Source organism: Panthera pardus, unplaced genomic scaffold (assembly GCF_024362965.1).
Source record: "Panthera pardus isolate Hobbes unplaced genomic scaffold, ASM2436296v1 HiC_scaffold_206, whole genome shotgun sequence".
In the NCBI taxonomy this organism is placed as follows: Eukaryota; Metazoa; Chordata; class Mammalia; order Carnivora; family Felidae; genus Panthera; species Panthera pardus.
Window position 1 is genome coordinate 38,020 of NW_026526773.1, and position 18,405 is coordinate 56,424.

At 39.6% G+C, this 18,405-nt stretch overlaps 2 protein-coding genes across 2 annotated transcripts in view; one reads left to right on the forward strand and one right to left on the reverse strand.

Annotated features, from left to right (window-relative positions):
* LOC128778795 (probable cation-transporting ATPase 13A5) overlaps window positions 1–5,918 on the forward strand; it is a 42,400-nt gene extending 36,482 nt beyond the window's left edge. Inside the window, exons 14-16 of the mRNA XM_053908659.1 lie at window positions 286–374; window positions 2,698–2,778; window positions 4,703–5,918. Coding sequence (XP_053764634.1) covers window positions 286–374; window positions 2,698–2,778; window positions 4,703–4,963 — 431 coding nt within the window. The 3' untranslated portion in view covers window positions 4,964–5,918. The remainder of the gene's footprint in view (window positions 1–285; window positions 375–2,697; window positions 2,779–4,702) is intronic.
* A 2,667-nt stretch (window positions 5,919–8,585) lies between these two features.
* Window positions 8,586–18,005, reverse strand: LOC128778796 (phospholipase A and acyltransferase 1-like). The gene is made up of 2 exons (XM_053908660.1): window positions 17,643–18,005; window positions 8,586–8,838 (listed from the first exon to the last, which is right to left on the reverse strand). The coding sequence occupies exons 1-2, from the start codon at window positions 17,988–17,990 to the stop codon at window positions 8,737–8,739; spliced, it is 450 nt and encodes a 149-aa protein (XP_053764635.1). The 5' UTR covers window positions 17,991–18,005; the 3' UTR covers window positions 8,586–8,736.
* Between the last annotated feature and the right edge of the window lie 400 nt (window positions 18,006–18,405).

The window sequence follows — 18,405 nt, forward strand, 5'->3', positions numbered from 1 at the left end:
AGGGCGTCCCGGCCCTCCCGGACTTCTCAGCTGACGTGACTCCTTTATGGAGTGTCCTGTATTAGATCAGCAGTTTTCCATAGCACGCCTTTCAAAGGAAAGATGTGAAGCTGTCACCTTTGTCTGGTAAGCATTAGAACATATTTTAAAACATATGAGGATCTATCAAAACATCTGAAGATAGAGCCGATATTTGCCCAACAGAGATAATTGATTCTGCAGTGTGTGCCAAATTATATGAAACATTCGTTTAGCATCTAAAAATAACGTTTGGTGTTTCTTCAGATATATTCTCATTTCTGCTGATATCTGCCTTGGGCCTCACAGTTTTCATTCTGTTTTCTGACTTTCAAGATATATATCGTGGAATGGAGGTAAGTGGTATTCATTTCCACCTCTGGAGTGACTCATATGTGCAATGGGACCATATTTGCACTGTAATTTGCAAGTCAGGTATTACCGTATTCTCTCCAACCATTTCATGTTGTGAGGCTATTCTGACTTCCTAGAGGAACAAATAACTCATCACACATATGCTAACCTCTGCTTGTTCCCATATCATCTGTATTATCAATCTAGAACATTTATCCTATTCACACCTAAAAATGCTGTTTGGATACTTTATTCATCCATGTTATGCTAATATGATAAATTGATGTGCTAATTCAGTAATTCTTCAAGTGTCGTTTTTTAAACATATAGTAGAAATCCTTTATAATGTAGTTGTAAGGAGTAAGAAAAAGTAGACCTGTAGGCCAATCAGGTTCTGTCTGTCAGACATTGACTATGGGGAGTTTTATTTCAGTGGGCATCACTTAACCCAAGGGGTGGTGGGTTAAAATAAAATTTAAGAAGAGGTCATTGAACCCATTCTTAGAGCCAGCATTGTGGGAGAAATGAAAGAGAGGGATTGACTCTTGCAGTCTATAGTTTTGTTGAGGACATTGTGTCCTATGCGAGTGAAATGATGACATGGCCACCTGGGACCACCTGTGCTTGTAGAGGGTGTAGGGAGAAGTGGGAAGAACACAGGAAGGAGGAGCTCTCACGGGGCCTGTACCCTGTACCATCATGGAGGGCCTCATGGTGGAGGCTCAACTTGATCTGGGTCCACAGGATAGGCTGGATTTTGCTAGGTAGGAGGTAAGGGTATTTCAAACCAGGAAAACAGCCTGAGCACAAGCAGAGAAGGCTGCAAGAATCTCTTTTGTCTTGGAAATGCAAAAGAATGTAAGGTGGCCGAAATAAAAATCGAAAGCAAGACTTGTTTCACAGAATGCTTGGAGGATTGGCAAAGCCTGAGGCAACATGCTGTGGAATGTGAGGAAGGCGTGGTGTGGCTGGACAAAGGTGGCCAGGGGAGTTTGGGCTTTCTCCTGAGAGCAACAGAGAGTCAATGAAGATATCTGAGCAGGCTTTCCAGCAGGGCTTTTAGGACAGCCTAATTACGTGATGGCAGCCTAATTACGTGATGCTATATGCTTGAGCAGAGAGTCTATGGAGGGAGATGCAGTTAGGAAATGAGAACCTAGACCATTTAGTCACTTACAAGACATTATGAAGCTCCAGAGCATGCTTGGCACTAGCGAGCCCAAGATGTGTAAGGCGCGTGGGCACAGCTCTCAAGTAGTTCAGAGGCTAGGAGGGAAGACCATCCCGTGGGCAGATAATTCCAAAGCAGTGTGACAAGTGTTTTCCAGGCCAAGGGATGGAGAGGAGTCCTCTCAGATCAGGGCAGGAGCAGCAGGGAGGGGAAGGACCAGGTTCTCCACTACGCTCTGACCCACTGCCAGATCTCACAACAGTCTCCAGACAGCTCTGCACCCAGGTGCTCTGTCTCACAACCCTGAGAAAGGCTGTCTCTACATGACGGGAGAAAATAAAGCGCAATAACCCGTATCTGACTGGGGATGAGAATTGCAAGGGGGCAATCAGATGCTGTGGAGAATCTGTGGTTTTAGTCCCAACAACAGCTCAGCCCCCATATTTGACTTTGGGATCAGAAAGGGAGTTGTGGGAGTAATCTTTTGCCACTGATGCCAGCATGGGAAGTTGTAGTGTTAATACCTATCATTTAATCATAATTGGTGGCCAATAGGTACCCTTGAATCCTTAAAAGGAGGTGGGTTGTGTGCGTTCAACGTTGATCAAGCCGTTAGACTTAGGGCTGGGAACCTTGGTTCGGAAAGTTTCCACCTAGTATCAAAAGTAACTGGTAACCTCTGTGCCCTTTATGTTTTACTCATACGTCAATTTCACTGAATGAATGAACTCCAAGTAGATTTTAACTTTGGGAGGATTAGAAGTGATAGCAATATTAGATGAATGACTTAATCCTGCATCCTCTTACCTCCATTTGAAAAGATAAAAATGAAGAGAGACACACAGGTTCCAAAGTGTTTTGTCTCATGTCTGTGACCCATGGCACATTTTACCGAATGTTTACTCTCAGGCAGTGGAGGAAACACAGGCCAAGAGGCAGTCAGTTCTGATTTGAATTCTGGCTCTATTTATTGATTGGCTTTGCATCCTTAGGCAACGCACTGACCTCATCTGTGAAGTGGAGAAAGCAATGCCTACCCTCCAAGCTCAGAGAGCTGTTACAAATACATAAATTAAATAAGATAATGTTTATGTGTGTGTGTGTTCAAAATTTAAGGTCTGCATGGTATAAAGGTAAGATTCTTTTTTTAACAGTTTATCCCAACACTGACATCATGGAGGGTTTCGATTTTGGTGGCAGCCCTCACCCAATTCTGTGTGGCCTTCCTCATAGAGGTAAATTTCTGTACATCTCTTACACTCTTTCTGGGAAAATAAACAAATAAAGGGTCTCATTCTCAACACATACCTGTTTTTTAGATGGACCGTTTTTGTCTCCCAAAGTGATAGTTATTAACGGTTTATAAGAACTGTGCATGTTCTCTTTGGGGGAAACTCTTGGAGAGTGATTTAAACTTCTCTAAAGGATGCATAGAAATGTTCTCAGGATCCATGTTTAGCATGGAAGGCAAAACATCAAATTAACTCTAATTTTTGTCTCCCATGAAGGCATCGTAGTGTATTTTTCTAGTATTATCAATAAGCTAGTAGAGACTAGACCAGGTGACCTACAAGCTCTAAAATTCAATGAGACCTTTCAGCGTGAAGAGCTGTCTTCAGAAGGGCTTCCTTAATTAAGAGTGGAAGGAAACCATTGCTCATCTAGTCAATTCTTACTCTTGAAAGTCTTCCCCTATAGTATTTTTCTTCTATTCACTGTCATTAAATGACTTTACCTACTCAGTGAAAGTCCTGGGTATTATTTTTTTTAAGGGACCGTTAAAAAAAAAAAGATTCATGTGTTGTAAATCCCTTGGGAAAAGGGTTCAAACAAATCTATATAAATATATGTGTGTGTGTGACACACACATCATTGTATACAATGAGTGTAAAATTTCTCATACTCTAAGGAATTCCATTTGAGACTATATATATTTTTACGTATTTTATTTTTTTTAAGTTTTTATTCATTTATTTTGATAGATAGAACACGAGTGGAGGAAAGGCAGAGAGAGATGGGGAGAGAGAGAAAATCCCAAGAAAGCTCTCTGCTGACAGCACAGAGCCCAATGTAGGGCTCGATCTCACAAACTGTGAGATCACTACCTGAGCCAAAAATCAAGAGTCAGATGCTTAACCAACTGAGTAGCCCAGGTGCCTGAGACTATAGAGATTTTTAAATAACCCAAAGGGGGAGAAAAAAAGCCTACATGTATGAAGGTATTCATCGTAGTATTATCTATGGTGGTAAAATTTTATTTTATCTTAATTATAAAACATTTTAATGTTTATTTATTTTTGAGAGACAGAGTGTGAGCAGGGGAGGGGCAGAGAGGGAAAGAGACACAGAATAGGAAACAGGCTCCAGGCTCTGAGCTGTCAGTACAGAGGCTGATGCGGGCTCGAACTCATGAACCATGAGATCGTGACCTGAGGCAAAGTTGGACGCTTAACCAACGGAGCCACCCAGGTACCCCTATGGTGGTAAAATTTTAGATTCAACCTATATGTTCAAAAGTAGAGATGCTGTTTGTTTAAATCAATCGTTATACACCAATTTGAAAAAATGGTATAGGATCATTAAAAGTGATTATTGAGAAGACTATGGCTACATGTGACAGAAAGTCTAGCATAACCAGAAGTGGAATGCAAAATTTGACCATTCCTATTATAAATGTGTAAACATTGTGAGTGCATGTGAACATAGAAAAAAAGAGAACCCTCCCCAAACGGAAAGCAAAACCCATTTGATTTCTAGAGTTCCTCCATTCATTCAACAAACCATCAGGGGGCACCTTGTAAGTGGCCTGTGGCAGGTAGCAGTGATTTTTTTTTTCCTTTTCTCGATTTTGAGTATGTTATTTTGTTATCATTTCAGTCTGGCAGTAAAATAATTCTAGGTGAATCACCAGCCAGGATTTAACTAGGAAATCTGTAGAAATGAAAGGCTGTAAGCTTTTGGTGTGAACACAAGCACACTCCCTTCTCAAGGGAGAGAACCAGGGAGCTGCTAGACTTGGTGGGGACAGCAGGGAGTAAAGTTGCCGCAGAAGCAGCTTTAAATAAGTACATCTGAGAGGCCCCGGGAGGGCAGTGAGCACCCTGGCTGCAGGGGAATGTGGAAGGATGGTTTGATTGTTTTCTCCACCTGATTTCTCAGGATTTCATCCTTCAAAATCGAAAGCTCTGGCTGTGGATCAAAAAAGAATTTGGATTCTATTCTAAAAGTCAATATAGGCACTGGCAAAAAACACTGGCAGAAGATTCCACCTGGCCTCCCACAAACAGAACGGATTATTCAGGCGATGGTGAAAATGGATTCTACATCAACCGTGGCTATGAAAGCCCTGAACAGATTCCAAAAGCGAAACTCGAATTGGAAGGCCAAACCACAGAACAGCATTTTTGGACCAGGCTGTAATCAGAATTATTGTCATATGGGGTTAACAGCATCTCCTTGCTCCCAGAAACTAACATATTGTGGAGAGGTGATGGCAGTCTACCTCTACCTTTCTTTATCCATCAGAGAATTCAAGGTGCATTTCTCGATGTATTGAACCTTGCAAAAAAGAACCTTAAATATGCTTATTTTGACTGTATCCTCCACTACTGAGGAAAAACATGAACTTCCTCGATTGTCTTTTTTTTTTTTTTCCTTAATATTGCATACCATTATCCTGGCTGAAATGCCCAAGCTTTTATGGTAGTGAAATTAGTGATATGAACATCAGTAGAAGGAAAATTCAAGAAGAGTTTGGTCTTTGAAAGTTTCACCAATATATCTTTATTTTCACAGACAAATAAAAGAATGTGGGGGGAAAAAGTCTTTCTGTCAATAAATTATCACAAGTTTACTGAACCTTATATTCACTTGCGAAGACCATTTATGTACTTATCTTTGCCCAAGGTCACAAAATTCCTCTTTTTGCTTCTTTTGTATGGCTTTAATAAAGAAAGAAGAACTGAGATTTCCTTCAGAAAAATTAACTCTGTAATAAGTAGAAAATGATGGAGGTGCCTGTTAACTGCCTGTAATCTTGGCTTGGGCACAGCTTATATCTAAGCCAACTCCACTGATGTTGGCATCACCCAAAGTATATTGTTTTGGGAGCAGTGAGCCTGAAAGTCCGTGGTAGATCACAAAGATAATGGGACAAATGTTAAACTATACTTTTCACTTAAAGAAGCATGACAGTTTTATTTATTTTTTGCTATGGACAGATGAAACCCTCAGGTTCTAAGTCAAAAAGTTGGTTCAAACTCAGCATTGCTCATCTTAAAACACAATCCTGGAGTAGGGACTCCTAATGTTTGTGTCTACAGCATGACAAGCATCAGGCTGCTGAACGACCTCAAGTCCCATTTCATCTTTTCATTATTTTACTCAATTATGTGCGCACTAATGGCCACAAGAAAAGGTATATCCTCTGTAAATATATTCTGTACGCTATTACCTTTAATATATATCTACCTCTCGGTGACCTTGAGAGGACATACATCTCTAGTGAACCTTTTAAATTAGCTAGTAGGCTTTCCTTGTGACCATAAATTGAGTTTTGCTAATTTAACATATCTTTAATGGCTCATAGGCAATTAGCTAACCAGTTCTATCCCACGAGCTTCAGTTATGTGCCTAACAGTGATAGATGCATTCAATAATACCTTTATAATTCTGTAATCCTTAGAGCTGAAAAAATGTTTTTAACATTTCAGCAATGCATTGCTGTATATAGTACTATACACTTTGTTATACACACCAGCAGCATAAATGCAAATTCCTATAAAAACAAACCCTTTTTATTTACACTTTATTTGCTTTTTAACCTTTTCTTGGGTGGATGGCTTTAGAGAGGGATTATTTTAAAATGTGTCTAATTTAGTGACTACCAATGAAAGATGAAAAGACAAAGCAGAATTCTAGATTAAGAAATGTATGCCAACCTAAAATATATGGCAGCTCAGATTTCTTGAACTGGCGTTATTTGTATTTAGTAATTTGACCTTCAGAATCAGAAGATTCAATTGACACACTATGACATTTAGATAACATAAAAAGATTAAAAAAATCTTTATTCAATAAATGTACAGCCTCCCTTGCCCAGTTTTTCCAACACCCTATTAGTTATCTGATAGATGATGATATTTATTTCATAGATCTTTTTTTGTGTGTGTGTGGGGAGGGCACATAATAAAGTTGAACCCTATGCTTGACCTTGCTGAAAGTACTCTCAGAGAAGGGCTTAATAGTCTTGGAAGAAATGTTTGATAAAAGCACAATGAGCATGACCCTGGGCAGTCTTAAGCTGCCCATCATGAAGAATGGACATTTTTATGGGAAAACTGATGACTACCTTTGTGAGCTTTCCTCTCAGGGTGAACACCACTGGAGCCTGAACACAACCTATGTGGAAAAGATATCATCGAATTCAATTTAGAAGTGCATTTGTGACCCAGCACAGCTAGGACTGCCTTGTGGAGTGGAGGGGTCTAGAATTCACTAGTAAGGTTTGACCTGAAGATCCTCAGGAGGTCCTTTCTGTCTCCACTTCCGTTCCCTCTCCCATCGGCTGGTGTGGTAATCCCACCACACCCGAGTCTCCTGCTTTGGGTAAAATTTGCCCTCTGCAGTCATACTTTATTAAAAGGTAAGCACACCCTGGGAAAGGTAACACATTAAGCTGATGCCAATTTCACCCTAGTTTGACAATATTAGAAAAATTCCTTTCTTTTTTTTTTTTTTACTATTACTTGAAAGGAGAGCATAAAAGGAAGAAGAAACTTAATGTAGAATAAAAATGAAGGGGTGACTTTGGATCATGGTATCCGGTAGAAGACACCCACCTCTCCCAGAGGACAAGTGGAGGAAGAGGGAGTTTGGGAGTTATCTGGAGACAGAACTGGTGTCATAAGAAAGGGAACGGATTAGACAGGGAACAAGGAAGAGAGATGGGGTCCCTATCATTGATAGGGTCATAGACCCTATCTATTCATTGAGTCTTCTGTTTAGTTACTTTATCTACCACGTTCCTTATTCCCTGATCATACCCTCTCACCCCCATTTAATTGAACTTTTTCTTTATTTAATGTCATGCTTTTAATTATGACATAAGAAGGATATCATTGCTTAGCAGTGTGGTTGGTAGGGTAATGTTACAATGTCTGATACAATCCTAGGGTATTGAGACCTGCATTCACTTTTTTTCCACCTGCTGCCAACAGGAATTACATTGGGAACATATTAAAAAGTAATTTGTTTCATTCAACATATAATCAACAAAATGCAAGGATAAAATCATGACACTCCTTGACTTACAGTAAAAGCCTTAAACAGTAACAGGAGATATTGTTTTCTAAAAATGGCATTTCAAACCTACATTTAATGATCTCTTGTTAGGGTTAAAAGGGTCAAACCCCCGAAATACTTCAAAGAAAACAATGTAGCTCCGTAGAACAGAACAACCCACTCTTGCTGTTCACTCCTGACACATACTCCTGACAAATGAGTGACTTCCAGGGAAATCTGGATCCCAAACACCAGAGCAAAGGACCCCAGCTCCCATCCGCCCCACCCCCATCTGCACAGGAACTAGGAGCTAGGAGTCCACCCTCAAATGGATTGTGAATCAAAGCTCCTCAAACTGCCTAACCAAATGCTCAATTTCCCAGTTTCTTTTTTTTTTTTTAATATGAAATTTGTTGTCAAATTGGTTTCCATACAACACCCAGTGCTCATCCCAACAGGTGCCCACCTCAATGCCCATCAATTTCCCAGTTTCTTTTCTGTTCAGTTAGATGTCAATCTGAACAATTTGGGAATCTTAACATTTCTTTTAAAACCACATACAAATGGCTCTTCATTCCTCTGGCAAGTACAAAATAGCCCACCCTCAGGAGAAAGGAAACCAATATTTATGGTAAAAGATAAAATATGATGTGATTGTGTTAAGATCTTCCGCTGGCTTGCTCAAAAGGCTACTGCTTCTTGTTTAAGCTGCCACAGCAAATCTCTGCTGGTAGGGAGAAAAATTTCCACGGCTCAATAATGAGATAACATCAGTAAGCAATTTATTAAAGAGACTGCCATCCATCACTGGAATTTTGAACAATAATGATGCATCGAAAATAAGTATTCCCAGTTTTTTTTTTTTCCCTCCTCACAAATTCCTTCAATTCCAATATCTCTTCAGTAAATTGTTAATAGTATTTTGCTCTTTGTCTTTTTGGAAACAAGCCCAGGAGTGAGAAGACACCAGCAGCAGCTGTCACAAACCCAATGGTACTTATTGCTTGGTTGGCCTATAGAGAAATGAGAAACAAAAAACACCACAGCTTATTCTAAAGGCACCTCAGTGTCCTAAATCCAAGCAAACTGAAGACCCTTTCAATGACACCAGAAAAATTTAAAGCTTCATGCCAAATTAAGTTCTGTGTGAAGATGAATAAGTTTATAATTTTTATAATTATGACAAAGAGATAGTTAAATACATGTAGGTATACGTTTCTCATATTTTTATGGCCCCCAATAGTTTATAACTCATGATGGCACAATTCCTAATAATCATCATAGTACATCTGGGAGGTAGTGTTACTCCTATTTGGGAAAACTTGGTAAGGTAAGTGATTTGCCTGAGGTCATACCACCAACATGTTTAGATATGGGTTGAGCCATGAACCATGTGTTTCTCTTCCAAACAATCCCTACCTCCTTAATACACCCTAGTTTGGTCTATACCAGAGTGAATATCATGTGTGTGTGTGTGTGTGCGCATGTGTGTTCCTGACTCAAGAATGTCTACTAGAGAAAGAATTCACAGATGTAATCTAAACTAAATACCTCTATGCTCTTATTTGGTAGCTACAATTTCTCTTTTGATAAACAAACTTCAAAAGAGGTCGCTACTGATGTTAACTATTGTGTCACAAATTAATTTCTCATGTAGACAAACTAAAATAAACTACTCTCAAGCTCAGTTGTCCATAAAGGAGTTCAGACGTTTGTAGCTTTAAGGGTATTAATCATCATGATGAGGGATCTAATAAATATTCATGATTTTCATGGCACTCAGCTAATATTGCCTTCCATCTGCATGAGTTTGCATGCAGTTTTATGACCCAAAGGTCATATTCAGATGCTTCAGAGTCATCAGACATTCTGAAAACAACAATTGTTCTCTGGGATTGAAGAAATCAGGCTTTCAAATAAAGCAAAACATTTTCCCCAAATGATTCCAGGGACCAACCCAAATGCTGGAAAGCCTGACCCAGATCACATTTGAGCATGCCTTCTCTCTAACCCACAGGTCTCCACCACAGAGCCTGCCACCCCTACGTGACTGCCACATAGTGCTGCCTCCCTACCTGCAGCTTCCCTGTGGGAACCAGACCGCAAGGGCCTGGCCAATGACAGGAGCATTTACTCCATTTATATCACCCTGCGGTCTGCAGGGACAAGGCCAGGCACCAAAACTCCCTGCTGTGCCACCATCCCCAGCTGCCAGGGAGAGTGGCAGCTGGCGAACAAATGACAAATGCTATTTTACTTTACAATCCTAACTTTATGTGGTTGCTTGATTATTTTACTCATAATTTTTAATTAGTCACCACCTAAGTTATTTCCCGGGGAAAGAGTCAGAATTTGCTGCAGTCCAGAACTACCCATGGGGAGCCAGGGGGACAGGCAGATACAAGACAGAGGACAAAATTCCAAAGAGAGGCAAAATCAGTAATCAGATAGTCAATCGGATAATCAAGCCTAACTCTCATATAATTCCAGGCAGATGCTGAGATCCCAAGATCTGATACAGGGAAATGTGGTGGTGGCGGGGCAATGAACAAATAGGAAGATGCAATTGGTATCTTTAGAGAGAGGAGTCAAATGGCAGTAGGGTACAGCCCTGGGGAAGATCCTGTGGGCTTCCCAAATCCCAAACACATTTAAAATTATATTCTAGACGGCAAAATCCTGTGACAATCCCTTGGCGTTTTGTGTATTGGGATCTGCTAAACGCAGACCTAACTCACTGGGTATCTTTCAGCCAGTAGAAATACAAGAGATGAAAGAAATCCCACAGATCTAAGAGGCCTGGGGAAAGCAATGTGATCCTAAGCCAAAATCCCCTGACAGCACACAGGCCAGATACAATTACAAGGAAACTATTTCCTATAGTGCACGCGGTTTCCCAAATCCCAAACACTTACTTCAAGTTACATTCTAGATGGCAAAACCCTGTGTGATTGGGACAATCCCTTGGCGTTTTGAGTAACAGGATCTGACTTGCAAGATTGTAACATCTCAGAATGTTCTCAGAACCTATATGAACACGAGCTTTTATTTCACAATTTAGGATTATAAAGTCACCTAAGCTGACTCTTCATACTTTTATCCTTTACAGGGCTTTCTGACTGTGGGCCATAATAAAAGCCTCATTCTGAGGATCTAAACATGACCAAGGAAACATTAGTTGAATCTGGAGTGCTGTATCCTGACATAGCACAGCTGGGTCACAGATGACCACAAGGTCTACCAAAATTCCTTTTCCTCTGAGACTCTAAGTTCACAGTGCTATGCACTGAAGCACAGTCAGGGTATATTGTAGATCAGCTTGTTCAGGCCTATGCAAGAGTGCTGCCATCTTCCACAAAGCTAGGCACATTTCAATACCTTGTTAAGACTATACCAGTGGAACATGTCTACTTAAAATCTTTTTTAAAAGAAAAGACAAGCCACATACTAGAAAACAACAAAACAAACCATTTCCAACAGGCAAATCTGATAAGGAACTGTTATCCAAAATATGTAAAAAGTTCTTAAAACTCAACAAAAAGAAAACAAGCAAGCCACCCAGTTTAAAAATGGGCAAAAGATCTCAAGAGACACATCGTCAAATATGCAAATCACAAAGGAGCATATGAAAAGATGCTTAACTTCATACACGTTTAGGGAATTGCACATTAAGATAGTGAGACACCACTGTGTACCTATTAGAATGGCTAAAACCCAAAATGCTCACAATACTAAATGTGGAAGAAGACATGGAAAAACAGGAACTCTCATTCGTTGTTGGTGGGAATGCAAAAGGGCACAGCCACTTTGTAAGACCTTCCATGGTTTCTAACAAAAATAAACATATTCTTACCATACAATCGAGTAATCATGCCCTTTGGTATTTACACAAAACCCTGCACACAAATGTTTCTAGAAGTTTTATTCATAATTACCAAAACTCGGAATCAACCAAGATGGTTTTTAGTTGCTGAATGTACATCCAGACAACGGAGCGTTACTTGGTGATAGAGAAAAATGAGTTACCAAATCATGAAAAGACATGGAGGAATTTTAAATGCCTGTTGCTTAGTATGCATTCTTCTCAGCAGTTGCCAGAGACTTGGGAGGAGGAAAGACGAATAGGCAAAGAGAGCACGGAGAAGTTTTAGGGTAGGGAAACTATTCCGTATGATACTGTACTAGTGGATATATGTCACTATACAGTTATAATTTATAGAATGCAAAACACTAAGACTAAACCCTAATGTAAACTATTTTAGGAGAGGCAAAATTTTTCCTTTGTGCATCTTAGGTTTTCAGCTGAGGCTCACTAATAAAAGGCAAATTGACAAGAGAAAAACAGAGGTTTATTAACATGTACATCTCAAACATACACAGGAGAAACTCAGGGAAGAGTAATTCAAAGAGGTGGCTTAGAATTCAGGCTTACATAGCACATCTTCAGCAAAGATCAATACATTTGTAGAGTAATGGCAGGACAAAAGAAAGCAGTTTCAGGCTGCCAAGGATGGCAGACTGCGGTAAGGTAAACATGGGAAATTAATGGCAAAGGCTAGTTAGTAAGGGTTGTTATATAAAATTTTTTTTTACATTTATTTATTATTGAGAGACAGAGAGACACAGAGCGTGAGCAGGGGAGGGGCCGAGAGATGGAGAGACACAGAATCCGAAGCAGGCTCCCGCTCTGAGCTGTCAGCACAGAGCCCGACACGGGGCTAGAACTCACTAACCGCGAGATCATGACCTGAGCCAAAGTCGGACGCTCAACCGACTGAGCCACCCAGGTGCCCCAGTAAGTGTTGTTATTTAGATTCCTCTACTGGTTGTCTGTGATGATTAATTTTTGTCCTTCCTGCTAGCAAAGGGAAGAGGGACACCTTTCAAAATGTATCTCCCACTTTTAGGCAAATATGTGGAGAGCAGGGCCTCCTTCTTAAGTGCCTTCAGCTCTTGATAATAAATAATAATCCTTATGACACAGATTTTGAGGTGATATTCTAGTTTCCTTCACTATGGACTTTGGTGGATAATGTGTCAGTATTGGTTCATTATTTGTAACAAATATACCACACTGATATGGAACGGTGATGGTTGGGGAGGCCGTGTATATGGGTGATGGGGAGGGGGTATGTGGGAACTCTCTAAAATTCCAGATCACATTTGCTGTGAACTGTAGATTACTCTAAAAAAAAAATAAAGCCTATAACTTTTTTAACACAAAAAAGCACGAAGAAGAAAAAGATGGACCATGATCCTTCCACCTTTCTAATCTTTTTAAATGCTGTTGAGGTTTTTTAATTTCAGAGAAATACATAGCCATTCCCCAAGAAAACTGTTCTTTGTCCAAGACCCCTAATCCCTTGCAGCAAAGGCAGTCCTGAGAAGAAAATACATTGCAATCCAGGCCTATCTCAAGAAACAAGAAATATCCCCAACCTAACCTCACACCTAAAGGAACTAGAAGCAGAGCAGCAAAGAAACCCCAAATCCAGGGGCGCCTGGGCGGCTCAGTCGGTTAAACTTCCAACTTCAGCTCAGGTCACGATCTCGTGGTCCGTGAGTTCAAGCCCCGCGTCGGGCTCTGGGCTGATGGCTCAGAGCCTGGAGCCTGCTTCCGATTCTGTGTCTCCCTCTCTCTCTGCCCCTCCCCCGTTCATGCTATGTCTCTCTCTGTCTCAAAAATAAATAAACGTTAAAAAAAATAATTAAAAAAAAAAAAAAGAAACCCCAAATCCAGCAGAAGAAGAGAAATAATACAGATGGGAGCAGAAATAAACAATATAGAATCTGAAAAAAACAGTAGAACAGATCAACGCATCAAAGAACTGGTTTTCTGAAAGAATAAACACAATTGATAAACCCCTAGCCAGACTTTTCAAAAAGAAAAGAGAGAGGACCTATAAAATCATGAATGAAAGAGAAGAGATCACAACCAATACCACAGAAATACAAACAATTATTAGAGAATACCATGAAAAAATATATGCCAACAAACTGGGCAACCTGGAAGACATGGGCAAATTCCTGGACACCCACACACTACCAAAACTCAAGTGGGAAGAAATAAAATATTTGAACAGACCCATAACCAGCGAGGAAACTGAATCAGTTATCAAAAATCTCCCAACAAATAAGAGCCTAGGCCAGATGGCTTCCCAGAGAAATTCGACCAGACATTTAAAGCAGAGTTAATACCTATTCTTCTCAAGCTGTTCCAAAAAATAGAAATGGAAAGAAAACTTTCGGACTCATTCTATGAAGCCAGCATTACCTTGATTCCCAAACCAGATAGAGACTTCACTAAAAGGGAGAACTACAAACCAATATCCTTCTTGAACATGGATGCAAAAATTCTCAAGATACTGGCAAATCGAATTCAACAGTATATTAAAAGAATTATTCACCATGACCAAGCGGAATTCATTCCTGGGCTGCAGGGCTGGTTCAATATTCACAAATCAATCAGTGTGATCCATCACATTAAAAGAAGAAAGGATAAGGGCCATATGATCCTGTCAATAGTTGCAGAAAAAGCATTTGACAAAATACAGCATTCTTTCTTAATAAAAACCCTCAAGAAAGTCGGGATAGAAGGAACATAGCTTAACATCATAAAGCCATATATGAAAAGCCCACAGCTAATATTATCCTCAATGGGGGAAAATTGAGAGCTTTCCCTCTGAGATCAGGAACACTACAGGGATGTCCACTCTCACCGCTGTTGTTTAACATAGTGTTGAAAGTCCTGGCCTCAGGAATCAGACAACAAAATGAAATAAAAGGCATCCGAATTGGCAAAGAACAAGTCAAACTTTCACTTTTTGCAGATGACATGATACTGTACATGGAAAACCCAAAAGACTCCACCAAAAAGCTGCTAGAACTGATATATGAACTCAGCAAAGTCACAGGATATAAAATCAATGTACAGAGATCAGTTGCATTTCTATACGCCAATAATGAAACACTAGAAATAGAAATCAATAAATTGATCCCATTTACAATAGCACCAAGAACCATAAAATACCTAGGAATAAACCTAAGCAAGGATGTAAAAGATCTGTATGCTTAAAACTATAGAACACTTAAGAAAGAAATTGAAGAAGACACAAAGAAATGGAAAAACATTCCCATGCTCATGGACTGGAAGAGCAAATATTGTTAAGATGTCAATAATACCCAAAGTAATCTACCCATTCAGTGAAATACCAAAATTGCACCAGCATTCTTCTCAGAGCTAGAAGAAACAATCCTAAAATTTGTATGGAACCACAAAAGACCCTGAATAGCCAAGCTAATGTTGAAAAAGAAAACCAAAGCCAGAGGCATCACAATCCCAGACTTTAGCTTCTACTACAAAGCTGTAATCATCAAGACAGTATGGTATTGGCACAAAAACAAGACACATAGACCAATGGAATAGAATAGAGAACCCAGAATGGGACCCACAAATGTACAGCCAACTAATCTTTGAGAAAGCAAGAAAAGGGTATCCAATGGAAAACAGTCCCTTCAGCAAATGGTGCTGGGAGAACTGGACAGTAACATGTAGAAGAATGAAACTGGACCACTTTGTTACACCATACACAAAAATAAAGTCGAAATGGATTAAAGACCTAAATGTGAGACAGGAAACCATCAAAACCCTAGAGGAGAAAACAGGCAACAACCTCTTGCCATTTGCAACAATGCGGATGGAACAGGAGGGTATTATGCTAAGTGAAATGAGTCAGTCAGAGAAAGACTGTACCATATGCTTTCACTCATGTGGAATTTGAGTAACTTAAGAGAAGACCATGGGGGAAGCAAAGGGGGAAAAATAGCTTTTAACAAAGAGGGAGGCAAACCATAAAAGACTCTTAAATACAGAGAAGAAACTGAGGGTTGATTTGCGGGGGGTGTGGGGGAGAGGGGAAAATGGGTGATGAGCATTGAGAAGGGCACTTGTTGGGATGAGCACTGGGCATTGTATGCAAGCAATGAATCTACTCCCAAAGTCAAGAGGACACTATATATGCTGATGTTAGCTAACTTGACAATAAATTAGATTTAAATAAATAAATAAGTAAATAAATACATAAATAAATTTGTTGAAACTTTCAAAAAAAAGGCCCTTAATCCCTGAGGAGACCCCAAAACTAATCAAACACTAGCTATTGTTGGTAGTAATATTATGAATTGTTGATAATAATGAAAATAATAATAATGTGCTACAGTTTCTATCAGATCAACATAAATTTTATCGAGGAGTACCAATACAGAGCTATAAAATTCTTAATTACTATAATTAAAAATAACATTCATCTAAGACACATTGTTTATTGAGATGGATGATATATAATACAGTGCACTAAGAGACTTCAAATATCTAGTATAATCCCCCAAAGAGCCTCAGTTTATAGGTTGGGAAACTGATAAACAATGTTCTCCAAGCCACCAACCTAATAACTGGGGAAGATGTGGTTGTAGCTCAGGTAAGCACAATTTCAAAGCTTAGGTGAGTTCTTAGGGCTGTCACTGTACTTCCTGCAACAGAACCAGCTAGAGAACAGTTCTAGTTGTTGAGGAATGATTAATTTTTCATGGGTCTTGATTCTGGGTATGAAAGGGGAAAAGATGAGGGATGGTAAATTAGAGCCAAAGCAAGAAGATGGTTCTGATCCCATTTTTTTTTTTTTTTTTTTTTTTTTTTTAGCCACATTCAAAAAAATTGCTTCTTGAACACAGTGGACAACTTTATCCTTTACAAAGGAGAGGAATGGACTTCACTTCCTAGTTACACCCTTAGTTTTTAATGCGAAGGTGAACAGGATTTTTTGTGTGGATATTTTCTGTGCTCTGGCTCACAAGCGATTTATTGTTACATGTGAATAGCACATTCATTATGTTAATATATTTCCTAAAGAAATGCATTTCCAATTAAATTATTTCCTAATGAAAACAAATGTATCCTTTTATGTTCCCTGTCCCATCTTCCCAAGCTTCCGTGAGGGGAATTGGAAACTAATTCCTTAGAACAGATGTTTCTGTAACTGATTCAACCATTTCAGGATACTGGGAGCCTTTATTCATTCTCTAATATCCCTTTAATAAATCTTTAGGTTAGAACATCAACGTTGGAATTGGATTGGTGCCACAATAGGTAGAAAGAAGGCAAATGAACCAAGCATGCTTTTAGTTAGGAATCTGCCACGCTACAAAATAGTGTGAGAGACGACAACATTGCATGCTACTTTAAAAATAAAGTAATTGATCCATTTTAAGAAATCATCCAAAATCTCAACCAATCAAAGGACCTGCTTAAAAGCACAAGATTCCTCTGAAACTAGCATTGCAAGGAGACAGAAACAATTTTCAAAGCCACCAAAATATGTCTGTCATTAGCTGGCCTCTCTCAGTCAGGTAATGGAGAAGAATCTCAGAGTTACCATCTCTATTTCTGGCAAAGGAACTTCCATTTAAATATTTCAACATTCTTTTCAGAATGTCCCTTTCAGCATGTGAGGCTGCTGTATGGCAGAAAAACGGAAGGAAGGAACCCTGAAGGACAGAACGCAACAGGACTGACAGAAAAGCTACGGTCTTGATTCTGCTTCAAGCTCCTTCCAGCCCCAAATTCAAAATGTCCACGTTCACGCATTAATATGGTCATAACTGCTACATGATCTTGGACACCTCAATTCCTGTCCTTATCCTTCAGGATTCTCACCTTTTCTCCATTCTTTTCATTTTGTTTTAGGCCTGAGAATCTTATAGTCAGTAGTGCTTATTTTCCCAAGGTAAGCAACTTCTATGTCTTCTAAAGAAAACTCACCTGCTCTGAAACTCCTTCTCCATAGCGAAGCAAAGTCACAAAATGCTCACAGTTGTTGACAAGTATGTCATAATCCACCTCTTGTCCAATAACAATCTCTGACCGCTGCATGACTTCCTCCATGGGGAGAGGAGGATAAGTTTCATCATATTTATTGTTTATTCTGTATGTGTCGTTTCCCACGACATCCTTCAGGGGCTGCATCTTCACCAGGGCCTTCCTGCTAAATATAGACTTGGCGCTTGTAAATGCTGCAGGAATGCCATCCTCTATAAGGAGAATTCTGGTTAGCAAGATGTGGTGACCCAGCTCAGAGAACCCCAATGCCAGAGTATTGCAATGCCACATGTTTGGAAGTGATGGAGTCACTGAACCCAGCTCGGTTCCCAACTTAGCACCAAACCAGAAGCCACTTTAATCATACCAGGCTTAATAACTCACTTGGTAGTTTATCTATAATGAGGGAAAATAGAAGAGAAACCTGTATCTGCCCATAGAGAAAATTGAGTGAGAAAACTACCCATTCTTGAGAAACAAGTTCTCTATCAATTGGCATTATTATTAGAGATCTTGGTATGTGTCCCTAACAGAATACAAATAAAACCATTGTCTCCTTTTTTTTCCCTATAAAATATGCTTTTATTCAGCATCTGAACCCTTCCCAGCTACTCTCTTTGGGCCTCAGCTGTGTGCATTGTGATTGATAAGCTCGTCCTAGTTGTCTAAGTGTGCTCCTTACCCCTTTCTCTGCTTTTTACACTTG